At 38.0% G+C, this 20,689-nt stretch overlaps 2 protein-coding genes across 2 annotated transcripts; one reads left to right on the top strand and one right to left on the bottom strand.

Annotated features, from left to right (window-relative positions):
• Positions 1–725: 725 nt before the first annotated feature.
• On the bottom strand, positions 726–9,669 carry LOC111329562 (transcription initiation factor TFIID subunit 4). The gene is made up of 11 exons (XM_022934294.2): positions 8,502–9,669; positions 6,863–6,952; positions 6,224–6,708; positions 5,429–5,483; positions 5,178–5,295; positions 4,474–4,604; positions 3,661–3,786; positions 3,409–3,465; positions 3,200–3,325; positions 1,762–1,830; positions 726–1,323 (listed from the first exon to the last, which is right to left on the bottom strand). Exons 1-11 carry the CDS (start codon positions 9,630–9,632, stop codon positions 1,213–1,215), a joined length of 2,499 nt encoding a protein of 832 aa, XP_022790029.2. The 5' UTR covers positions 9,633–9,669; the 3' UTR covers positions 726–1,212.
• Positions 9,670–9,865: 196 nt separating this feature from the next.
• LOC111329578 (RING finger and SPRY domain-containing protein 1) lies at positions 9,866–20,687 on the top strand. The gene is made up of 17 exons (XM_022934309.2): positions 9,866–10,168; positions 11,613–11,665; positions 11,761–11,873; positions 12,203–12,359; positions 13,034–13,092; positions 13,335–13,401; positions 14,182–14,316; positions 14,632–14,642; positions 14,947–15,051; positions 15,355–15,412; positions 17,044–17,129; positions 17,377–17,488; positions 17,583–17,682; positions 17,964–18,038; positions 18,588–18,665; positions 18,837–18,941; positions 19,119–20,687. The coding sequence occupies exons 1-17, from the start codon at positions 10,014–10,016 to the stop codon at positions 19,234–19,236; spliced, it is 1,587 nt and encodes a 528-aa protein (XP_022790044.1). The 5' UTR covers positions 9,866–10,013; the 3' UTR covers positions 19,237–20,687.
• Positions 20,688–20,689: the final 2 nt, after the last annotated feature.

Genomic DNA, 20,689 nt, shown 5'->3' with positions numbered 1-20,689 from the left:
AGTGTCTAAAGAGGGGGTAAGTGTCTAAAGAGGGGGTAAGTGTCTAAAGAGGGGGTAAGTGTCTAAAGAGGGGGTAAGTGTCTAAAGAGGAGGTGTCTAAAGAGGAGGTAAGTGTCTAAAGAGGGGGTAAGTGTCTAAAGAGGGGGTAAGTGTCTAAAGAGGGGGTAAGTGTCTAAAGAGGAGGTGTCTAAAGAGGGGGTAAGTGTCTAAAGAGGGGGTAAGTGTCTAAAGAGGGGGTAAGTGTCTAAAGAGGAGGTGTCTAAAGAGGGGGTAAGTGTCTAAAGAGGGGGTAAGTGTCTAAAGAGGGGGTAAGTGTCTAAAGAGGGGGTAAGTGTCTATGGGAGTAGCTTTGAAACTCTCTTCGGTGGCCAATTTACATTATCAACTCAGTTGATAAAAACAAAATTACTTCTAAGCTGGCCAGCTGAGTACAAAGAAATCTACCCGGGAAATGTATTTCTTTGTAATAACTACCAAATGAAGGGGTGCGTTGCAACTAAAGTGTGGTATTATTGGTACTCCCTCTTTTCTGTTTTGTTTGTTTCGGCCCGACGTAGAGTTTTAGGTATGCTTCTATATCAAGATACATTTAATTGTATGCAGAAAAAAAGAAGTCTCAGTGAAAAACAGAAGATAAAACAAAACAAAACAAAAAACTAGAGCAAAAGATTATCGATTTATATCCTCTCTTGACAAGAGGGAGTGAAAAACAGGAGACTCACGGCTAAAAATGAAATTGGCGTTTTTAATATTCTAACAACCACGTCACGTATTGTACCTAAACATCAACTTGAGACAAATATTATCATTTCCTACCTACACTAAGTCTACACGACAAAATCTCAGCTAATTACAACCACAACAAAACGCGCCTCTTAGGAAAGTTTCGTTTAAGAGAAAAAATGTACAAAAACACAGCAGCGCGGCCACAGCCCGCGTTAAAAAAATTATCACAGAGGCTGCAATCGAGAAGGTTATTTCGCGCGGTTATTTATTTCGCACGGTCAAGAGTTTTCTGAAAAGTTTGCGCAACTGTTTATAAAAGGGTTATACTTAAGAGTACGAAGAATTGTTTTTACCCTGACTATTTTCAACAATTTTCGCAAAAGAAGGAAGTGCAGCCAGCACCGTCATGCGACAACTTCATCAGTAAGAGAAATTTTTAGGTGACCTAGAATAGAATCGAAGCGGATTTTGACGTGAAGATATTTTCTATTTTAGTAACGCCTTATAGAGTAATAATGATTTGGTCGTTTCTTTTTCCTGTTCCATAACATATATTAGATCCTTGAGGAGAACTCTGCGCATTCTTTGTCGAGGGACCTAAGAAATGATAAAGTAAGAGTAAATACAAACCAGTTAGAAAATCATCAGAGCGTGTAAGGTGTACAATCGACAAAGTGAGTACACGGCGCGACAAAAGGAGTAAGAAATATATTTTAGCTGCTTACAGAAGTTCACGTAATATTGGATGACAAGTTTATAAATTAGAATGCAGAAACAAAACTCTCAAGCTCTTGTTTGGTTTTTCTATCCATATTATTAGTATTAGTATTTTTCCATATTACGTTGGTATATTAGGGTATATATACGTGTATCTTTAACCAATTTCATTACAAGCCAATGTAAGTATATCAACTCATGTCAAGACTCAGCTCGCGGATTAGTCTACTACTACAGCCTGAGTGCTTTTTTTTTTGTGCCTAGTTGCTATTAACTCGTGTTATTAATTTCCATGTTTTACACTCGGGACCGTCCCACCTGTTGTCGTACGTCTTTTTGATTTCCCAATAAACTGGACGATGATGGCGAAGAAGACGAAGAGGAGCCCTAAAAAACAAACCAGAAAAATTATATCGCGTGATTACAACAAATCGTTTCGCTTTACGTAACAATCAACAAAATGACAATGCAGTAAATGGCTTGAACCCGGGGGTAACATGTGAAAGTGTAGTGTGATCGTCCGGGTGAGTGTAGTTCTGAGAAGAACTGTAAGTCAGTCGCGATTGACTTACGCCACTTGAGTCTTGCAGGCAATAACATCACGGCAAAACTCACCAATCATTTTACACGAGCTGGACTACGAACATTCTACTGACAACAACTATTCACTTGACTCTGATGATGACTTCCGCACGGGTTGTCGAACGTAGATCACCACCCCACCAACGACAGTTCTTCTCAGGGCTTAAAGGGGGGGGGGGGTAAGTTTCTAAAGAAACTGTGGTGCTGCGTCAGTGGGGGTAAAAAGGTAATTTGGACCCATGGGAAAGGGCGCTCTATAAATGTCTTATTATTATTATTTGGATATATCAACAACGTTGAAGTGGTAAATTGGCCACCGTAACGATTACAAAAGCTGACGTTTCGAGCGTTTGCTCTTCGTCAGAGCGAATAGAGGAATTGTGGGTTGTGTGTACTTTTAAAGGCAGATAATGAAGCTACGTTATTGGTGGGAACATGGCAACGAGAAAAACAAGAATAAATTAGTGGAATGAAAACCGTTCGGTGATCCTTGTGGGATTTAGACTGCCGGTTTGAAAGATGAGCTTTTGTTCAAGATTTTTACGGCTTTCCGAGCTACCCATATGTAAGGAAAGACCGCAGATTGCCATATGTTGCTTAGAATGATTAGGTAGATTAAAGTGACTAGCGACTGGTTTTGATGCGTCCTTGTCGTTCCTTTCTACGTCGCGAAGGTGTTCTCGGAATCGGTCACCTAGTCGTCTTCCTGTTTCGCCGATGTATATCTTTTTGCAATAAGTGCAAGTTATGCAATAGATGACGTTGGCTGAGGTGCACGTGAAATGATCAGTGATCTTAATGGATCGTTTGGGTCCCGTTATTTTTTCAGCGTTGTGAATGAAAGGACAAGTTTTGCATCGTGCGCGAGCGCATTTAAAATGCATATGTCTCGCACCCGTAAGAATGTACTCATCGTGTATCTTCCTCTTGATCTTCATACTTGCCTTGCGGCTTCTCCACTTTTCCAAAGGCTGCCAATCAAGTCAACGGTGGCCAATTTACAATTTCAACTTGATATTACCAAATTACCTTCTCAGGACTACACTCACCCGGACGATCACACTACACTTTCACAAAATGACAATGTCTGAATCTTCTTTGACGAAACAGCTGCACGTAGTACTAGTTCTCAGTAGTAAACTTTCTTCTTTACTGAAGTTCTTTTTATACTTACTACCGTCGAAGTGGATGAACCTTCTAGTGCTTCATCAAGTTTTCGTTTTTTTCTTGGTCCAATGGCTGCCAGCGCCGTTGAGTTAGCTGCACGTTTCCGGATCACTTCTTCCTCCTCTTGTTGTAACTAAGTAAAGGGGAAACAGTTCAAGGTTACTTGCGTTTATTTGAAAATATAACCAACAAAGAGCAAATGAGAAGTGTTGGTACCTGTTTTGCTTTCTCTTTGAGTCTTGCCTGCTCGGGATCTTCTTGTTTTGACCGACTCTGGTGAGAAAAGTTTAAAATGTTCTTTAAGTTAGTCGTTCTACGGCCGACAGATCCGCGGCCCTTGTTTGCCTGTCGAAAGGTAAATATTCGCGGATATTTGAGGATCTTGCGGCGAGTGAACTTTCCACTATTATTATTACAAGCCACAAAAAATACAAGAACTATTCGATTGAAAATCCAACTGCAGCTTACCTTTACTGCGCGCATTAGAATATCCCTCTCTCTTGCGTCACGTTTCCTTCTCTCCACCTCATCAATCTGCTCGAAGACTCGCAGCTGAGACTTAATGTCCAGTCCCACTTCATACATGGGGTCATCCTGCAAAATAGCAAACTTTCGCTGGATCCTATCATTGACTTAAAGTTTCTAAATGCGACAGAGCTTGCATTAAGTTAACATGCATCATCATACGTGTTGTTTTTGAAACAATTTGAGATTATGAATAAAGGGGGTAAGTTCCTAATAAAACTGTCGTGCTGCGTCGGTGGGGATAACAAGGTAACGAAGGGCTAACGCTCGAAACGAAAGCTTTTTAACTCTTTGGGGTAGCCAATTTACAATTTCAACTTAGTTGATATAACCAAATTAATTTAACATTATGTTGAACAATTCAAATGTGACGAGTTCATAGTTGCATGTACAGAGGTGTACTGAGAAAACATGAAATTGAAGCTTTCACCAATTGCAATTCATTTTCCAATTCTATTTCACCGTCAAATCTCTACTACACCCTCCTCTTTGCTAACCAGGCCCTCACGTCTCATCCCAATCAAAAGCTCTAAAAAACGGTTTTAAATCAGTGGTTTGGGCACAGTAGGCTTGCCGTAAGACATATCCTTGCATTTGAAAGGAAGCTCAGTGGAGCGTTCATGACACTTTCCAATAAAGAAAATGAAAAAATTAATAACATTAAAAAGAGTAAAGGAAATGAAGACAGACGGTAGCAAAAAAAGAAGTTGATTATAAAATGAAAAGAGAATTTGTCGACAGCAAAGTTTCACAAACCCGGTAAACTTCCAGTCGATGTAAACTTATAGTTGATACTTTCTCCAAAATATTACGGAGTCGCTCTTGTGTTGCATGTGAGACTAAGTTCAGAACATCTTGAGATACATCAGAAACTCCACGTTTCCTTGCTGCAAAACACGTATCAAAAATAAATTGAAGGATTTCCCCTTACTGGTAGTTTACAGCGAGTCTTTAAACTACTGCAAAAACAAAAAACCAGTTAAAAACGCATCTCTGAACTTTGCCCGATCCACAACACCAACCTGATGATCTCAGAGATTTGTTTTAAACGGTTCTTTTGTTTTTTACTGCAGTATAAGACCTCACTGGACACTCAGTATTAGCCCATTCGCTACTGAAGGACAACGTGAAACCAGAAACGATAACCTCTCCTTAAATTTACTGAAACACTGTTGAGAAGACAGCTGACAGGAATGATGGAGACTAATTTCTTTCGCTGCTTTTCTGATCTGCAGATCTGATGGTTCACACACATGACAAAGTTTGTGCCTGTACAATAAAATATCCCCCCTCCCTGTAGCTCATGAAATGGAGCAACTAGTTGTAGATGGAGTGAAATTTGCTCTCAGGCTACATTCTGCAGTAAAGAACTTCTTGGCAACATAGCCCAATGTCATTCTACCATAAGAAGACTATAACTATGAGTAAATAAAGAAAAATAAGCCTTTTCTAAGACTGACCTAACGTCTCTAGTCTTTTCTGAAAGGGTGAAATATTTAAAAAGGGCTCATCTTTACAGCTTCTAGTTTGAGAGCTGAGTAAGTCTGAGTTTATTGCTAAAATCCGCTGACTTTCTTCCTGTAGAGAGATAAAAGGGAAACGATATTGAACTTAATACACATTGCATAACTTGTAACAGGCCATCTCAATACCATAAACCATATAATTCAGTTCAGCCACCATGCACTGCATTGAAATATGAAATACTCACCATTAAATTAACACCAGCCATTGAGGTAACATCATTTATGTCATCATCGCCACTACTGCAAATGTGAAACCCAAAACAAAACTTCCGTCAACATGTTACAAACATTTCGTGAAGATGCACTGCATTGATGAAAACAATAATGCCACACAGTTTCTGTTAAGGTGACTGAAATCAAAGCACAGCATTGATTCTGCATTACACTGATTGATTTTTCAGTTGAATCTCTGCAAAAAAAAAAGTTCAGAAGAACCACTTCAAAGCGAAACAGTTACACAAATTTACGTCCAAAAATAATTAAAATATTCATTTGGATAATTGGACTGTTCTGTATGCTGTGGCAAACAATTCTTTGAATCATATGGTGCAATGAAATCTGTGTTCAGGGGAGGGAACCAGAAACCAATATTTTATTTCTTTTGTTTCAAGTAGTACGCACTTAGCATATAGCCTAAAGACAGATTTGCCATCAACTGTAATCTATTGCAGTGTTAGATGGTGTTCACTAGATAAAAAAAGTAATTCCAATTATAAGTAATTTGATTCAAAAGTTTCATGATTAGTAAGAGAACTATTAAATGTGGTCCTGTTTACAAGCTAACAAATTATTATTTGTTGTCACTTCTTTCTCCAGCTGTAAAAAAAAAAAAAACCCATTTTTGCCCGGTTTGCTAAAACCTATATTGCCCAGAGTAATTGTTCTGCATGGCATGATGGCCCTGTATTAAGCACACATTAGCAACAGTAATGTTGTTGTCTCCTCAACTCAAGTTCACTGTATCTCACAGAGTATCATACCTGCTGATTCCAGTAAAACCTTTTGGCTTCAATTTATCAGCAACTGCTGAAGCTGATAATGTTACTGGTTGTGTTTTTGTTGAAGCCACAACTTTAGCTGCTGTTGATCCTGGTGGTGCACGTACCATAACCACATTCCTTGCACTAGTAAGAACCTGAGAACCAGCAGTTGTACCTATTGAAGTCTTCACAAACACCCTTTGGGTATTAGCAATTGGATGTTGTTGCCTGAATAGTTCCTGTTGTGCTGGTGTCAGAAAGACTTGCTTTACCATCTGTTGTTGTGGAACGATTTGGATTTTTTGCACCTGGGAGTTATGTTTTTGTATCTGTGCAGAAGTTGAAATTGCAGGGCTAGTATTTTTTGGTTGACCTGGATGCTGCTGAGGAAGAATCTTCTGTTGAGCTATTGCCTGTGGGACATGTTGCAAAAGCTGTAAATTTGGTTGAGATCTTGACTGCGCTCGTAGCAATGGAAGTGTTTTCTGCAGAGAAAAATATAATGTACAATTGAGTCTAAGTTAGGCAAGCTGCGACTTGTTCAGTTATAAACTGAAAATCAGATCATAAAAGAAACAAAGTTAGGTAATATCAGTTTGGCAACTACTGTAGGCCTATTACCAAGGATACCAGCCTTACCTTTAAAAAGCCAACAAGATTTGGTTGAGGGGGAGAGTTAAGTGTTGTCTGCAGATTTGATGCAAACTGTTCTTCGGTGAGTTTTCCATCCTGAATGAGAAGATATAGCAAAACCTTAGCGACTAATTTCCTGATTGTAAAGCAATGGTTCAAAAAATACCTGTAGCTACCGAAAACTGAAAAGGAGGGCCAGGGAAGCACAGGGGAATTTTTGGGGTCAGGTGGCAGAAGAATGAATCCAATTTTTTTTGCCTGGAAAAATGGACAAAAACTTTGCAATTTCCAAATTTTGATAGTAGTTGCATACAACCAATATGTCTCAGGTGAAACTTTACTGATGGGCCCATACAACAATCACATACCAATCTCGCTCTTTGGAGAACACAAAACATCTTGCGTGAATCACTAGGCAAGAAAGAGTAACGAAGGGTGTCCTACATTACAATATCTTTTATTGTAATGTAGGACACCCCATTGGTGGATTATTTGTCTACACCCTTAACTTCATATGCCCATCTAGTCCAATTTTCTACTAGATAAAAGTGAAAAAAATCCAACCCAAATCATTCATACTGAGCATTATCCAAAAGATTAAATAATATAGTAATATTAATTAAGCATTTGGGATTAGTGACTGAAAACACTTGACTGACAGCATGATGCATGACTGAATAAAGGCTGATAATTTCGAAAGAAACTGTTTGGGGCTGCGTCGGCGGGAGTAAAGAAATAATTTAGATATATCAACAAAGTTGAAGTGGTAAATTGGCCACCGTAACGATTACAAAAGCTGACGTTTCGAGCGTTAGCCCTTCGTCGGAGCGAATAGAGGAATTGTGGGTTGTGTGTGCTTTTAAAGGCAGAGAATGGAGCTACGTTATTGGTGGGAACATGCGCTCGTGCACGATGCAAAACATGTCCTTTTATTCACAACACTGATAAAATATCGGGACCTAACCGATCCATTAAGATCACCAATCACTTCACGTGCACCTCCGCCACTGTAATATATTGCATAACTTGCACTTATTGCAAAAAGATATACTTCGGCGAAACAGGCAGAAGACTAGGTGACCCATTCCGAGAACACCTTCGAGATGTGGAAAGGAATGACAAGGACACATTGAAACCAGTCGCTAGACATTTTAATTTACCTAATCATTCTAAGCAACATATGGCAATCTGTGGTCTTTCCTTACACTTAGGTAGCACGGAAAGCCGTAAAAGTCTTGAACAAAAGCTCATCTTTCAAACGGGCAGTCTAAATCCCACAGGGATCAACGAACACTTTTCATTCCACTAATTTATTCTTGTTTTTCTCTTTGCCATGTTCCCATCAATAACGTAGCTCCATTTTCTGTCTTTAAAAGCACACACAACCCACAATTCCTCTATTCACTCCGACGAAGGGCTAACGCTCGAAATGTCAGCTTTTGTAATCATTACGGTGGCCAATTTACCACTTCAACTTTGTTGATATATCCAAATTATGATGCGTAACTGCTGAGTTGTGGAGTGATTGGCAGCAACATAAGTTATAACTGGTCTACTGACAGGCTAGCATCAGATATGTCACCAGATTTACCACATAACAATAAACAACAAAAAAAGTTGAATGGAACAAGATGACTAAACTTACCATAACACCTTGGACCAATTCTTTTACAGTCTTACCAACATCTGGTGATTTTTGATCAGATGCAAGTCTTATCAAGTTATTGAAGAAGTTTTTAAGCTTATGGGCTTGATCTTTTACTTGTTCAATAATTGCTGCATTGGCTGCATTGACTGGTGGTGTACTAGAAGTTTGTGGAGACTTGGCATGATTGGAATTAGCATTATTTGTGACTGGTTTACTAACAGGCAAACCAACATTTGCCACATTAGAAGTGTTCGAAGTTTTAGTTACAGTACCAGATGCAGATACAGTACCAGCAACAGAGTTTGTTGTTGCAACAGCAATCTGGCTTACTGGCATTCTATAAGTAATTGCACCTGGTATTGAGCTTATTTGAGGTCGTATAGGGGTTAAAGTAGTTCTTATTCCTGCATTTTGTGATACACTTACACTCGCTGGTACAGGGCGAATTTGAGTTTGTACGGGTACAATGTTGATTTTCTTGTCGGGTTGAATTGCAGTGCTTCCCGGTTGCCGCTGTAGTACAATTTGAGGCCTTAAAGAACTTACTGTCATGTTGGTAACTCGTGGTTGAATTTGCGGAATGATTCGAGGCCCGGAGATTATTTGAGGATTGCCTTGGACAGTCACATTACTCGTAACCGCCCTTGGTGCTAAAGCGATTTGTTGAGGAATCAAATTCATGTTCTGGTTAACAAGATCGGCATTGATCATAGTGGTAACGAATTGAGGAGCTGCCGAAAAACCAGAGTTTGGAGTAAGAACAGCCATGGTTGCCGGTCGTGGGGCTAGCGGAACGGCAGTTGTAACCGTAGGTCGTGGAGCAATATTCACAACAGTAGTAACAGATGTGCTACCACCCGCATTTAGCGCTGGCGAGGAAGAAATCCCTGGTCGAACGGCAGCCGCCGTTTGGCTTTGAATCGGGCTCGATTGATTTGGCGTTTTACTAGTCATGATGCTTTGTTTAGGACTAGGTTTGGAGACTGGAACCGTTGCCTTGACTTCATTATGATGAGATCTAGGGATCGCTGTCGACGCCAGCTGGCTTTCCAGCGATCCCACCATCGCACTGACCTCCTTCTCATCTACTTCTTTCTCGAATAGGTCTTCTAGAAAGGAAGACGCCATTTGGCTACCATTCTTTTGATGCAGTGGCTTAAAAAGTAAAACAGTATTATGGGATAGAATATTCACCGCAACAGCGCAACGGCGGCTGATTGGCTCCTTGGTGTGACGTAAGTGCGCATGATTAGGCAGGAACGCATACAAGACTTTGAAATAACCGCTATTAGGATACTAATGAGATTAGGGGCGCTGAAATAGCGTGACTGACTGACCGCTAAGGTATGAAGGCGCTCCTAAATATCGATAATTTTGTTTACCGGAGGGGGCCGGGACGATAGTGGGGATCTTTGTGGGTTTCAAGAATGCAACTGATGCTGCCCTTTTCACATGTTTTTGTGAACCCCCATACACTTTAATTTGAGGCTGGTGATTGTGTAGTTATATATGGGAATTAGCTGTTGCAAGACTCACGAACCACTGCGCCAGGACAGTTATGATGTAGATTACGGAAGAAATGCCTCAAGAAGTCCTGGTGGTTCCAGTCACACAGATGATCTTGTTTTGGATGCACTCCGTGCCCTCAGGAAACTCGCAGAAAAGTAAGACTTACTTGTGTATTTTCTTATGACTTAATGGCAGCATACGAATAGTAATTTATTGCATCGACTTCCTGATGATGAAGTGCAATCAGTAGACCATAGTAACATGATGAGGCTGTCAAATTAAAACTTGACGAAGAACAAATGTGTTCAAATTTATTTTTTGTTTGTTTAAAATTCCAAGAATATATTTTATATGTTTCAGTTTCACAGCAACATTGTTGGCTTTCCAATGTAGTTTAGTAATCTTTTGAATTTTTCAACCAGTATACCAATTGGCACAGTGTGTTCAAAATTGCTACTGCAACGTTATTCTTAAAAAGAGAAGGTAATTGACCTGAATTTTTTGTCACTTGGCAAAATATAATTCCTCTAAATAGTTTTGTACCCAAGGAAGGGTTAAAACTGATGACTGAAAAAAAAAAAAAACAGACTTAGGCTTGGTTGAAGAAGTTATTTGAGACATTAAACAACTACGGTATTTTCATCAAGAGGTTAATTTAACACTGTGTTTCTGATATCCAATTTGCAAAGAAATTCTTTATTTAAAATTTGCTATGCAGCTATATAAATTATTTATGGCCTTACTGGTGCTTTGAAATTGTCTTCACCAAAAAGAATCATAGAAATTAAGAATTAAAATTCAAATTATAGGTTGAAAACTCTCTGAAACATTCATTCATTGATAGGAACAATAAACAAGTTCAAGCACACAATGTTTATAAAAAAAGGCATATTACTCAAGTTGATGAAATTGCTTGAAAAGAAATGTTTTGAATGTAAGACTAAAAAATGTCTGCAAATGCACCCTTCTTTGCACAAAGATCAGTAACAGCTGATGAATTTACCTTGAAAGGTTACTCACAATAAAAGTTTTTACTGAAGAAAAAGTCTTAAAAATGATTCAAATCTTGAAAGGGAGTGACTGCTACTACCAAGCGAGCTACACTACCAAATATTGGGTGACAGGCAAATCTTTTCCTTTTTTAACAAATATTGCACCTAATCTATGAAGGTCAATTTGTCATGTACTTGTAGTCTTTCAAAATAGCATTTAATTAATCTTTGCCATTTGTGATCATGGAATCCTTTATCAGGAACAAAAAGTATTCTCAAAATTTTCTGGGTCCTTTATGTGGCTTTGTAGCTTATGTAGCTTCATGTGATTTTGTTGGTTATGGTAATCAGCCATTATTTCTGTGTCCCTTCTTTAATCCATTCAAAGCTTGAATTTTTTGCCAGCTTGTCTTCTTGTAGTAACTAAAATTGTAGTTAACTTGAAAGGATGAATCTGTGGCTTTTTATCATATCCACTGTTCAAATTGATATTTTTTCTTAACTTCCATTTGGACTTGAATAATGATCTTTCACTCAGAGATAACTTTGATCACTTGGTGATCCTCATATACAAGCTAACTTATTAATATCATATTTTTTTTTTAAGTAACATGGAGCCTCCAGAATGCATGACAATTTTACATTCTCTGGCGGAAGAAGGTAAATGGATATTTCCCTATATTTCCTTAAATTCTTATTTGTTATGATGTCATTTCAAGCATGAGGAACATGAATTTTTTCTAAATTTAACACAGAGGAGGGATGGCTGAATGTAGTCAAGTCCTGTATATTTGCTATTCCACTGGAAGATTCACTTGGAGCTGCTGTTGTCTGTCTTCTTCTTGATGAGTGTCCTCTTCCAACAAGGGTAAATGCTGTCTTGGAAATTTCTCACAACTGTCAAATAAAAAATTGCTTGTCTTATCTGTGGAAATATAGTATTCAAGTGTTCATGAAAAGTAAGATACATTTTAGGATATTAAACAGTCTGGTTTAAAATTTTCAAATTGCCTTTTAACTACAAACTGTAGCGTATGAATTATCACAAAATTCCCCTTCAGTCATTTCCTTGAACATTTGTGTAGATCATATCTAGAGGAGACAATGACATTTTGACAGATTTATTTTACTTGCTATTTTTAGACAACATAAGCAGTGACTTTAACTTAACTCGAATCCCCTTTTTTTTCTTTCAAGGATGCAATACAAACTCTCTCATCAAAGCTGAATTTGTCCAAGAGCCTTAAAAAGCTTGTATTCAACACCCAAAGAGATCATCGTCAAAATGAGCTCACACCTTCTATTTGCCGGAACTTGGCTGTTGTTTTGGCATGCTTGGCTGACAAGTTGGCTGGTTAGTTAATTTGCTTCAAATTTAAACATCTATTTGGGTTGAATAATAAATTTATCAATTTAACCTATTACATTAAAAATCGTTTCATCTTCACATACTAACTTTGGAGGTTAGTTGGCCGCATCTTGATATACTTTATTGTGACAGCATGATGCTGTTAGTGAGTTTCACATGTGCTGATCAATACTTGACTGTGTAGCCGTGCGATGCGGTTCCAGTCCAGACCCAAAAATTGACCCTTGCTCACCATAGAGTCTCCAGTAGCTCAGTGGTTAGAGCATCCGACTAGATCACGGAGGGTCGTGGGTTCAAATCCCATCTGGGGCTCGGATTTTTTCTAATGACATTAAATTGTTTTATCTTCACATGCTCACTTTGGAGGTTGGTTGGCCGCATCTTTATATGCTTTAATATGACAGCATGATGCTGTTTGTGAGTTTCATAGGAGCTGATCAATACTTGACTGTGTAGCCGCACAATGCGGTTCAAGTCCAGACCCACAAATTGACCCTTGCTAACCATAGAGTCTCCAGTAGCTCAGTGGTTAGAGCAGCTGACTAGATCACAGAGGGTCCTGGGTTCAAATCCCATCTGGGACTTGGATTTTTCTATTACATTAAAAACTGCTTCATCTTCACATACTCGTTTAGGAAATTATTTGTTTTCAATTTAAGGTCCTCTGAGCATTGTATTATTGACTCAAGGCGCTCTGGAGTTTCTTTTACAAAGACTGGTAAGGAGAGGTGCTTCAACAACATTATAATCAGATTCCACTTGACTGCAAAAACAAAGGGTGTAAGGTAATCAAACCAACACACAACCAAAAATACGGAATATCATGGACAAACAGTGTCTATCAAGGATCTAATAAAATAGCTGGATAGTGTCTCCTAGTGTTAGATGTCAATTTTGACTCAGTGAATGTCTGATGAATGCAAATTCAATATTAATGAGTGTTTTCTTTGTTTTTTTTAGACAACAGCTGAATACCCTGGTGTGGTGCTGAATTCAATATTAGCCCTGGAAAAATTTGCCCAAACAAGTATTATAATTTTACCATTTTATTATTTCAGCGAACATTAATTTTTTTCAGTTATAGATTATCTGAATACAAAATTCAAAAATGTTGAAAAACATTCAGAACAAGAGTAGAGATGGGATGATGTTAAGAGCAGTCTCCCCTCTCTCCCTCATCTCTCCCCCATCTCTCCCCCCCTTCCCCCCAGTATTGATGTAGACTGGATTCACTTCTCAGACCTGGTATCACGTATGGGTTGACTTTGTTAAAAGTTATTGTCCCACCTCTGCGAGGGGGGTCTCCTACAGGTTGTCCCATTTTCCTTCCTTATCAGCAGAAACAGTCTATAATTTCCAATTTGGTCTTGAAATGTTTGAGATTGAGAACCACTTTTTAGATTTACATGTATTGCTGCTAAAATCAAATGATGTAATATTTGTTTATTTATTTATATGTTTATTTGATGACAGTTCAGAAGAGTCATAACTTAAAGATAGTCAAGAAGTTTTGGTTAATGCATGAAAAGGTCTTAAGTAGCAAGAAGTTCATGTTTACTCAGAAATTGTTTAATTTTTTCAAGGAAATGACTTAAACATTGATTGACATCAAGAAGAATTTTTTGTGCATGTTAGAATGAGCTTAAATTTTCCATTATCAGGTGCAGAAAAGATCACCATCATGAAACATCTCTAAAACTGAAACATGATCCATTAGTAATAATTATGATAACTCAATGTGATTTAATTATTGTTTAGATAGTATTAGTACATGCAAATAGAACAAATCATTATGTGAAATTAATAGGTGAAAACAAGCTTACAATAAGGGACTCTGGTATAGCAGAAATGTTAGTAAATTTGGAGAAGGAATGGCTTGGAAGCAAAGACTTTGAGAGGCATCAGGCTGGATTTTGTTCCCAGTGGCTTCTTGACAATATATGTGAGTTTGTTTCAACTGTTGGTTCCAATCGTTCAAAGTTGCAGCTCTCCTTGTTCATTCCAGGGGAGCTCCTGTTGTCATTCTTAATGAGCATTGCCCCAGTTTTCAATGGCAAAGCCTTTTTCTTTCCCCTTGATCGGCAAAGTATCAGTTGTTCTGAAAAAATTGGTGTGTGCTAAGGTGACCAAAAAATTTTGCTGGGAGCTTTGTTGTTTTTATTGGTTAAGATTAATTAACTAAATAATTAAGTAATTCTTTGGTATGTTTTGTTTTATTAATTCCTCTGTCTTTTCATATTTATCTCCACATTTCTAGTTTCCTTTAAGGTAAGATGTACATTGTTTGTAATAAATTTAAAGATCAGGGTCAAAGTTGCAACCGCAAAGTTTTAGTTCACAATTTCAAGAGAGTTGTGAAGTGAGAGCAAGTTCACATTTTCATAAAAGAGTGAAGTGGTTTGCTGGCATACTGGTGTCATTCTCTACCGATTTTAAGTTATAGTTACCGTAATGTAAAAATGAGTTGATCTCATATTTATACAGATATAAGTTTTTTTTCTTCAGTATGCCTCCCATCCAGCAATGTCAGACTTAGTTTAATGTTAATCACTTTTAATTGTTTTGTCTACAGAATCGTCCCTACTCTTATGAAATAGCTGATGTTAGTGGTATTAATGTTATGCTTAATAACAATGATGTGAGTGATTATTTAAAAATATCCCCTACAGGACTGGAGGTAAGATGTTGTTTTAGTGGGTTTTATTGGTCATCTCTGAATGGTTTGTAAATCATCAGTGAGATGTTTATTGTGGTGAATAGTTTTGCTGGTTGCCTGTGTTTTGGTGCTGAAGAGTAATTATGAAACTCACCAGAAGTTGTGTCAGTCTTGATGTGATTAGCTATTGCAGATATTAGACCTGACATTTGATAATGCATTGATTGACAGATTTGAAAGAAATTTGTATATTTAGTTACTATTGTTTCAGAAATCTGGTGTTCTATTCAAAGAAAAATAATCTTTTATAAATTGTTGTTTCAGGCAAGGTGTGATGCATCCTCTTTTGAAAGTGTGCGGTGTACATTTTGTGTTTCAACTGGTCAGTTTCTTTTTCCTGTCAAAAATCTGATTAAATCATGATAAAAGTCTTTGGTAATAGTTATGAATTTGTTGTAGTAGGAATAATAACAAGAATATTCCACTTGTATTGCACATGTACCATGTGTATATGTTCACATGGGTATTACTATATATAGACGATACCACAAAGGTTGGGTCGTTTGGGGTGACCGTCTCGGTTCTCCCCCATCCTAGCATTAGCACTGCACTGATGAGGCCCAGAAGGCCGAAACAGTACTGTCTGCAGTTAGTTATATATATATATATATAATTATCTTATTAACCAAGCGCGAGGGCTGTACTGGGAGAATATCGGCCTGAGGTCTTGACAGTACAGACCGAGGGCAATGAGGTCTGTACAAAAAAGACCGAGGGCCGATATTCTTCCAGTACGGTCCCAAGCAAGCTTGGTTAATAAGAGATTTATTATGTGACTGAAGTTCAAAGGGTCACAAGTGTGGTATCATTCAGGACCATTCGGGACAGTGCCCGGTCCAATACTTAGAGAATATTGGACCGGCAATAGAGCATTTTGATTGGTTGATTTTAGTTATTGGCCCTCTGACTGTACGAGTCATGTAATAATATGTATTATATATTTAGCTTGACCTAAATATCTCAGGCAGGGAGACCACTACAGCTTTAGCCAATTACAGTGGATCCTGCATTAACAATGACAAGGCCACACCCCCCCCCCCCCCCCACTGCAATTCCCAGTAAACAGGCCAGACCAGACCAGTGAGTGGGTTCTTTGACATCTCCTACTTACCGAAATTAACTAATTAATAGAAGCAGGAGATGGGACCTAGGGTTTATTCATCCTTATCCGAGAAGTCTAGAATATCTATCCATTTCTTGATATTATAGAAAGGTAGTGCATTCTCCTCAGTTATTTTAAGACCTTGAGTGTTGGTCCAGCTGGGGCTCAAACCCTCAACCTTGCGCACAACAGTCTGGGACTCTAACCAATTGAGCTAACCAGGAGGTGGTTAGCATATTATTTATCTAGTCATGCTAATATAATTTACAGTGTCATACCTTGGAACACACTACAAAAAAATTACCAAACCTAGGACTTTTAGAGTCAGAGTAAATATGTCTTACAAGCTTCCTTGAATGTACTGAGGCTCTCAGTGGAAATTATAAGGTCTAAAGCAGCTGACCTGAATATTCTCTTCCCAAATGATGCTCTGGCTCAGCTGAAAGAGAAGATTCTCTTTGTGTTTGTTTGTTATGGTAATAATCAGAGTGAAGCCAGAGATACAGATTAGAGTCAGTCCACATTTTGTGTTTCATAACTGTGCTGTAATTAAAAGCTGCAGAATTAAAAAGGTTCAAATTTGAATTTGAATTAGTGCTCTCTGTTCTCTCTTTAAGCAGTTATTTCATCAAGATGTAAACACTTTGATTTGTACTGATCAACAATGTTCAACATGATATGTAATAATTGTTTGAAAAAAGTTTCAAAGAAAGTTAACAATCTTAGATGTAGTTGAAAGGTGCACTGCATCTCTCTGTCCTGCCAGGTATCAAGTCAGTGCAAGGACTAACTGATAGCTTTTATAAAATGAAAAATTAATTTTGGTTTAATTGGCATGTTGCTCTGTTTAGGTGTTTGGTATTATGAGGTGACTCTTCTTACAGCTGGGGTGATGCAGATTGGCTGGGCCACTAAGGACAGCAAGTTTCTCAATCATGTAAGTTAAAAGTGAAGCATTTTCTGACATTCTTGTGTTCTACTGTGCCTTAGATAATGACTCTTTGATCTCTTGGTGTTAGCCAATCAGTATGATAAACTTAAACTGCAAAGATCGATGGTGATTAAATTATGGTTTTGAGATTTGATTGATGTGTATGTTGACTGGTCAATAGGCATTGGAGCTAATGCTGGTGTTGTATACCTTACACCGACTATTGATGGCTGTTTATGTATACTTTTTCCAGGAAGGATATGGTATTGGTGATGATGAGTTTTCTTATGCATATGATGGCTGCCGACAGTTGATATGGCATGGAGCCAGGAGTACGCCCCATCACCACCCCCCTTGGGTACCAGGTCAGTTGGTCACCTGATCATACCTGTTTCAACCGTGATGTCCGTCTTAGTAATCAAACTTATAGAATATCAAATTTATCACAATATCTTTTAGGTGATGTTCTTGGCCTGCTCATTGATTTAGAGCGTGGAAAAGTGGCGTTTTCCATGAACGGAGATACAATTATAAGAGATTTTAAGGCAGCGCTTTCAGGGTAAGCTTTATGTAGAAGGACGTTATTAGGTAAACTTGATTTCAGACGAGCTGAATTGTAGATTAAGACCAGCATAGATGACATGACTTAACTTTAAGGTGGCATGAGATCACAGTCCTTTCATGGTTCGGTTGATGCGGGAAATCTGCACAGGGATCTCAATTCAATTAGTACCCCACTTTTCAGAACAATTTTGTCTGTTTGAACACAGGTCACAGAATAAAAAAAATGTAAAACTCAAACTATACACACCATTTCTCAAGCCTTTGGTTTTCTTCTAGGGCTGGATTCTTCGCTGCAGCAAGTTTTATGTCTTTTCAACATTGTATTTTTAATTTTGGAGCCAATCCCTTCAGGTTAGTATATTTTTATTTGTAAAGATATACAAGCAAGTATTTAACAACCGGTTAGCTGATACAGATAATGTCCAATGAAAGTCTGCAGATTTTTTCTTTTCTTACGTACAGTTACTGTACAGTTAAACCTTGATATACCATGGCCCCAAGAGACTGAGGTCGAAGGAGAATATTTGGACATTACGGATCGAAGAAAAGTAACCGTTCATTTTACAGAGGCTCTCTCATTTTTAGGGGGGCTTGCGCTACAATGTGTTTTTTACTCTGACATGGGGGACTCTTCAGCTGTATCGAAAGGAGCATCCCTCCTGCTAACTTGTAGCTTCAAATGTTTTTTGTGCAGCATTAAAAAAAAAAAACCTTGAATTTAGGGGCAAGAGTTGCCTATTTCAAACCCGGTCACATTTGAAAACTTCAACGGATTGCTTTCTTTTCAAGATCTTTTAATCTCAACTAACAGTTAGCCTTTCAGTTTACTATCTCGAGGATTATTTTTGTCTAATACCGCCATGTTTTCAATTATTTTACTCGAGTCTTAAATCATTGCAGGTTTCCTCCCAACGTTCCTTTCGACAATTTCAACGATAATGCGAACATGTCATCCGAGGACAAAATAGTTTTACCAAGGTAAGATGGTAATGAAATATTCAATGAGAACAAGTTCTTAATGACTTTGAGTTATTTTAGAAGTCATTGATTATTTTGAATAACGCGTCGTCAGTCCAGTGTTGTTACCTTATAATCTCGGTCGGAACAACTCGATTTTACCGGCTGTTTACTGTTCAAAATTTTCTGCAGGCACCTAAAGTTAGCTGCTATTCGCCAAGAGAGCATAGCTAATGATCCTTGTAAAATATGTTATGAGAATTCTGCCGATACAAGACTGGAACCTTGTAACCACAGGTAAGTAAAAAAATTAGATACAACCATTGTAAAATTAAGTTATTTAACCCTCCCATACTTGAAGTGCCTCGTGTGTTTCTTAATTCAGACTCCACCTGTTTAAGAACTTTTCAAAATAGCAGATAAAAGTTTTTGTATTTAAGTTTATCCTCGTTTTAAGGTACGTTTTATTTGTAGGGACGTTTGTATGAGGTGCGCTTTACAACTCGAAGACTGCCCTTTATGCAGAAGCCGCATTCAAGATAGGGTTTTGGATGACCACAGTATGCTACCCTCGCCACAGGACACCAGCTGACAATAGCTGATTGCGCCCTTGGCTTGTAGAAGGAAACAAATTTTACCAAAGCTCGGACCCTATTGTTCTACGCCTTAGCGGGTTATAAGCAATTGTTCAGACATGCTGTAGGACAAGCTGTAAAGTTATGCTTATAGATTCGTGATTGTTGCTCACTCAAAATACGAGGCATAGTTTTAATATTAAATTATTTGACATTACAAAAGTCCTATCTACATTCGGGTTTTCCTCATATTAGATTATTGTAAATGACAAAGTTCCGGTTAGTTTGACTGGTTTTCTTTATAATAGTGATTGCTGCTGGACATAATTTAGGTAATGTTCATTTGTTTGCTAGTTTGGTTATTGTTTGTTTTTGTTTACTTCCTGGAGGCCAACATAACTTACCGGAACTCGTTGCAACTTGGAATAATGCTGAAAGCAAGAAGTTTTTATGTCTGATTGTGTAGGGAGATGAAAGTGTCTGAGATTGTGTTACAAACTTGTTTGAGAGGTAATATTTCAAAAACGAGTGCGGGTGTTTCATCGGGGTTTCCAAACACGAGAAAACTGATGTTTTCGAGTGTTTGAAAACCCCGATGAAACACGAAGCACGAGTTTTTGAAAATGCTTCTCAATCGTGCATCATGAGCCAAGAACAATGAAAAAATTCTGACTGATTTTGGCATCAGTGAGGTTTGACATTTTATCAAGCTCTAGGGTTTGATATTTCATCAAAGTATAGTGGAAAAGCCTCTGTCCAGTGTTTCATCGGGGTTTCTAAACGCACAGGTGACCAAATTGGCGTATTGTGATTGGTTTGTAACTTGATGAATTATTAATGAGTTTGAGAATTTTATTTCCTGCATAGTAAGTTAATTTTTGAGTTCGCAAGGAACTCAAACGACACTGGCTTATGCGATTAACTTTTTGCTAAAAATACCTCTGCAGAAACTGATTATGCTGATACTATATCTTTCCATGTATTTGTTGGTTCGAAAGAATGTTGTTCGGAATTGTTTCGCACATTTATGCTGTCAAATGCAGTGCTGTTTAAGTGTTCTCCAGAACTCGTAAACACCCATTAAATTCCCTTCATTCTATGATAAATTTTTGAAGTGAAAAAAGTAGAGCCTTTCCTTGGTTTCTTTTGTCTGACAAAGCTGGAATTCCACTGGCGAAAAACTCACGTCGAAGGCTTATGAGATATCTACTAAAGCATTCAGTTCTCAACAATTTGGTGGTCAAACGTAAGCGTGGCTTTTGGAAATCACAGTGATGAGAATAAAAATTGACTGACTCAGTCCGACTAAACTTTGACAAATAAACTGACTTCAACTTTTAAGAGGACAGTTCCACGTGGTTATAACTAACGTTCCTTTTTTTAGGGCATATTTTAAAATCCTGTGATTTGTAAAATAAACGGCCAATTTCTTATAGGTAATTCTATTAAATTATCTTTTACGTTGTTAGT

This window comes from Stylophora pistillata, chromosome 3 (assembly GCF_964205215.1).
Source record: "Stylophora pistillata chromosome 3, jaStyPist1.2, whole genome shotgun sequence".
Classification (NCBI taxonomy): domain Eukaryota; kingdom Metazoa; phylum Cnidaria; class Anthozoa; order Scleractinia; family Pocilloporidae; genus Stylophora; species Stylophora pistillata.
This window is presented reverse-complemented; position numbering and strand designations above follow the sequence as displayed.